The 4,161-nt window shown below is 44.9% G+C and overlaps 1 protein-coding gene across 1 annotated transcript; it reads left to right on the top strand.

Moving 5' to 3' along the window:
* The first annotated feature begins 1,047 nt into the window (after positions 1-1,047).
* LOC137651770 (uncharacterized) lies at positions 1,048-1,431 on the top strand. The gene has a single exon (XM_068384990.1). It carries the CDS (start codon positions 1,048-1,050, stop codon positions 1,429-1,431), a length of 384 nt encoding a protein of 127 aa, XP_068241091.1.
* The last annotated feature ends 2,730 nt before the right edge of the window (positions 1,432-4,161 follow it).

Raw genomic sequence — 4,161 nt, 5'->3', positions numbered from 1 at the left:
TTAAAGCAGTCGAAGAGGGCAAACCCTGCCCAATCCTAGAGGAATGTAAACCATTATCTATAACTATGCCTACGTGCGAGGAGAATTGGAAAGAGGTACATCTAACCTTCTCCGTCTCGAAGTTGGATCCGGAGATAGCAGGACAGCAGTTCAATGAGAACCTTCCAAAGTTGCTAGATCATCTCTTGAGAAGGGAACAGGAGACGAAAGAAAGACTTGCCACCTACATTTCTCATCAGAACTGCTTGAAAATATGTGCAGGGCTAAATAACACCCCAGACATGTATAGGGTCTTACCCAAGTCTCAAATGGGTACCTTTTTGAAGTACTTGTATGCTTTCGTCAGGTCAAGGAGGACCTGTAGAGAGCATGTGTTCGCCGCAGAAATGGTGAAACACACACCCAGAAAACTTATTTCATCATGTATCTGGGGCAAAGACCTTTTTCCACAGGAAGTGGTCCAAGAAGTCATTGCCAAAGCCACCACGGAGAACAGGAACCTTCTCCAAAAGTGGGGCATATCTTCAAAGAGAAAATCTTTTTTCAGACGTAGGTCTCCAGCCTAAGAACAAAAAGGCAAGAAGACCACGTAGACCTGCACAACTTCCGGCCGTAATCATGGCCACAGTACCTCAAATGGTAGCCCAGCTGCAAACCACCTTCCAGATGGTCCCTCAGCAGCTGGTACCCCAGTCACCTGTCTTTAACCAAGGCTTTGAGAGGCACACGACCACCTTTCGGCCCTACAAATGTAGAGGCCCAAAAAGAGGTTGGACCTTCGATCGCTGAGCCCACAACCTAATCACGAATGAACACGGGTGGAAATGGAAAAAAATTCCACCAGCTTTTCCAGAATTCTTCCAACACTCCACCCCCTTGTTGGAAGATTATACCTCAGAACTCTTGAACAAGAAGATAATAAGGAAAGCGAAGTCCATCAAGTTCCAGGGAAGGCTGTTTTGTGTTCCTAAGAAAGACTCAGACAAACTCAGAGTCATTCTTGACTTGTCTCCACTCAACAAATTCAACGAGAACAACAAGTTCCGGATGCTTACCTTGCAACACATAAGGAACCTACTACCCAAAGGGGCGTACATAATCTCAACAGACGTGGCAGATGCTTACCGGCACCTACCAGTCATTCGCCCCCTCTCCTCCTGCATAGAATTCAGGCTACAGAAAACGAAATTTGTCTTCAAAGCCATGCCCTTTGGACTACACATAGCTCCAAGGATATTCACAAAGCTAGCAGATACAATCGTCCAGCAACTACGCTCCAAGGGAGTTCAAGTAGTAGCATATCTAGACCATTGGCTGGTGTTGGCAGTATCCAAGACTACTTGTCTGCAAGCAGCCGGAAAGGGGATCCAGTTCCTGAAGCACCTGGGCTTCAAGATCAATCGCAAGAAGTCTTGCCTTTCTCCAGCTTAGAAGTTCCTATGGTTAGGAATCAAATGGAACTTACAGTCACACCACCTCTCCATTCCATTAAAGACTAGGAGAGAGATAGTGGGAGCTGTCAAGAGACTAATCCGATACAAGAAGATATCAAGACGCCAACAGGAAAGAGTATTGGGCTCGCTCCAGTTTGCAGCAGTGACAGACCCTGTGCTAAAAGCACGACTAAAGGGTGCGTCAGGAGTCTGGAGAAGATACGCATCAAACGCTCGAAGAGATCAACTAAGGCTGACTCCGACCCGATTGCGCACATTATTAAGGCCGTGGTCAACAGCCAAGACCCTAGCACGGACAATTCCCCTGCAGCCACCATAACCATCAGTGGTGATACACAGAGACTCCTCCCTGGAAGGATGGGGAGGCCATTCACACGAAAGAAAAGTGCAAGGGAATAGGTCGCACCAATTCAAATCCTTTCACATCAACATCTTGGAAGCTATGGCAGTCTTCCTAATGTTGAAAAACCAATCCCTTCGCAGAGCAGATCACATCAGACTGGTCCTGGACAATGAAGTGATAGTAAAATGTCTAAATCAACAATGCTCATGATCACCTCACATCAATCATGTGATGTTAGCCATCTTCTACCTGGCAAGGAAGAGAGGATGGCACTTATCAGCAGTTCACCTTCAAGAGTTCTGCAATGTGACGGCGGGCGCTTTATCCAGGCGAAAGCCGGTAGAGACCGAATGGTCCCTAGATGCAGACTCATTCTCTTTTATCTCGGAAAAAATCCCGGAACTGCAGATTGACATCTTCGCGAAGAGCGACAACAAGAATCTACCTCGTTACGTAGCCCCTTACATGGATTCTCTGATAGAATTGGATTTACCTGTTTCCACCAACCAGTCTCCTTCTAAAAGTCCTTGACAAGCTAAGATCCTTCAGAGGAACAGCTGCCATATTGGGCCCCAAATGGCCCAAAAGCAATTGGTTCCCTCCAGTTCTAGAATTGAAACTGAAGCTGTTTCCTCTGCCGAACCCAGTTCTATCACAACTGGTTCAGAAGTCGACTGTTTACGCTTCATCCCCGAGAACCAACAACCCACATCTCATGAATTTCTCGCCATATCAGCGAAGAAAAAGTTTGGGCTCTCGAAGGACAAAGTCGACCTTATTGAAGGGTACAAATCAAGTTCAACTAGGAGGCAAAACAAATCATCTTGGAAGAAATGGGTTTCTTTTGTGAAAACAAGGAAACCAACGGAAATATCGATACATTTCTGCCTTTCTTTCTTCGTCCACCTACACGAACAGGGCCTAGCTTCCACTACGATAACTGCGTGTAAGTCGGCTTTGACTAGACCTCTTCTATACACCTTTGAGGTGAACCTCACAAGTGAAATCTTCAATAAGATACCAAAAGCATGCGCTACACTCAAGCCAGCCACCCCTCCAAAGCCCATCACATGGTCGTTGGATAAAGTCTTACACTATGCTTTGAATCTGAACTATGAGGATTGCACCCTAAAGGATCTAACACAGAATGTTATCCTTCTGTTCGCAATAGCCTCAGGGGCTAGAGTTAGTGAAATAGTGGCCTTATCCAGAAATGAAGGCCAAATTCAGTTCCTAGGCACAGGAGAACTGAATCTCTTCCCTGATCTTGCCTTTCTCGCCAAGAACGACCTGCCCACCAAGAGCTGGGGTCCTTGGAGAATCTGCCCACTGAAGGAAGATGTCTCTCTATGCCCAGTAGAGTGTCTCAAGGTTTATCTTCGAAGAACTTCAGACTTCAAGGAGGGACAGCTCTTCCGAGGCAAAACCTCAGGATCCAATATATCTCTAAGACAACTGAGAGCGAAGCTCACTTACTTTATTCGCAGAGAGGATCCTGACAGCACACCCGCAGGTCACGATCCAAGGAAAGTTGCTTCTTCGTTGAATTTCTTTCAACACATGGAAATGAGAAACTCCGCTCATATACGGGGTGGAAATCATCCAGAGTCTTCTATAAACATTATGCAAAGCAAGTAGACGAGATAAAACACTTTGTGGTGGCGGCAGGTAGTGTCATAAAACCCGTCGTCTAGTACTGCGATGAACAGTGGACTGTCTTGGGACTCAACAGTGCATCGGGTGAATAGGTATTAGGCAACATACAATACTAGTAGAGTTCTCTTGCTTGAAGGTAACTCAGGCACACCACTCTATTCTATTTCTCTTCCCATTTTTGTTTTGTTTTAAATTTTATAGTTTATATATGAAAGATTTATTATTATGTTGTTACTATTCTTGAAATATTTCATTTCAAGTCTCCATTATTTATCTTGCAGTTTATTTCCTTTTTTCCTTTCCTTATCGGGCTATTTTTCGCTCTTGGAGCCTTAGGGCTTATAGCATCCTGTTTTTTCAAGTAGGGTTGTAGCTTAACAAGTAATAATAATAATAATAATAATAATAATAATAATAATTCATTGGGAAAGGATATGATATCGCCGGACTGGGGTTCGAGTCCCGCTCAAGCTTAGTAGTTTCCTATAGTTTCTGCAACTTCACCATCCTTATGATCTGAGGATGGTGTTTTTCTTTTTTGGTGTAGCCTATAGGTCTACTTCAAGAGCCATTGCCTGCCTCTCCCTGGTCCTAGCCTGAGTGGAGATGGGTCTTGGGCGCTGATCATTATCCTGTTGCTAGGGCATTGTCACTGTCCCTTGCCTCTGCCATTCATGAGCGACATTTAAACCTGAAAAAGAACACTTT

Source organism: Palaemon carinicauda, chromosome 13, assembly GCF_036898095.1.
Source record: "Palaemon carinicauda isolate YSFRI2023 chromosome 13, ASM3689809v2, whole genome shotgun sequence".
In the NCBI taxonomy this organism is placed as follows: Eukaryota; Metazoa; Arthropoda; class Malacostraca; order Decapoda; family Palaemonidae; genus Palaemon; species Palaemon carinicauda.
This window is presented reverse-complemented; position numbering and strand designations above follow the sequence as displayed.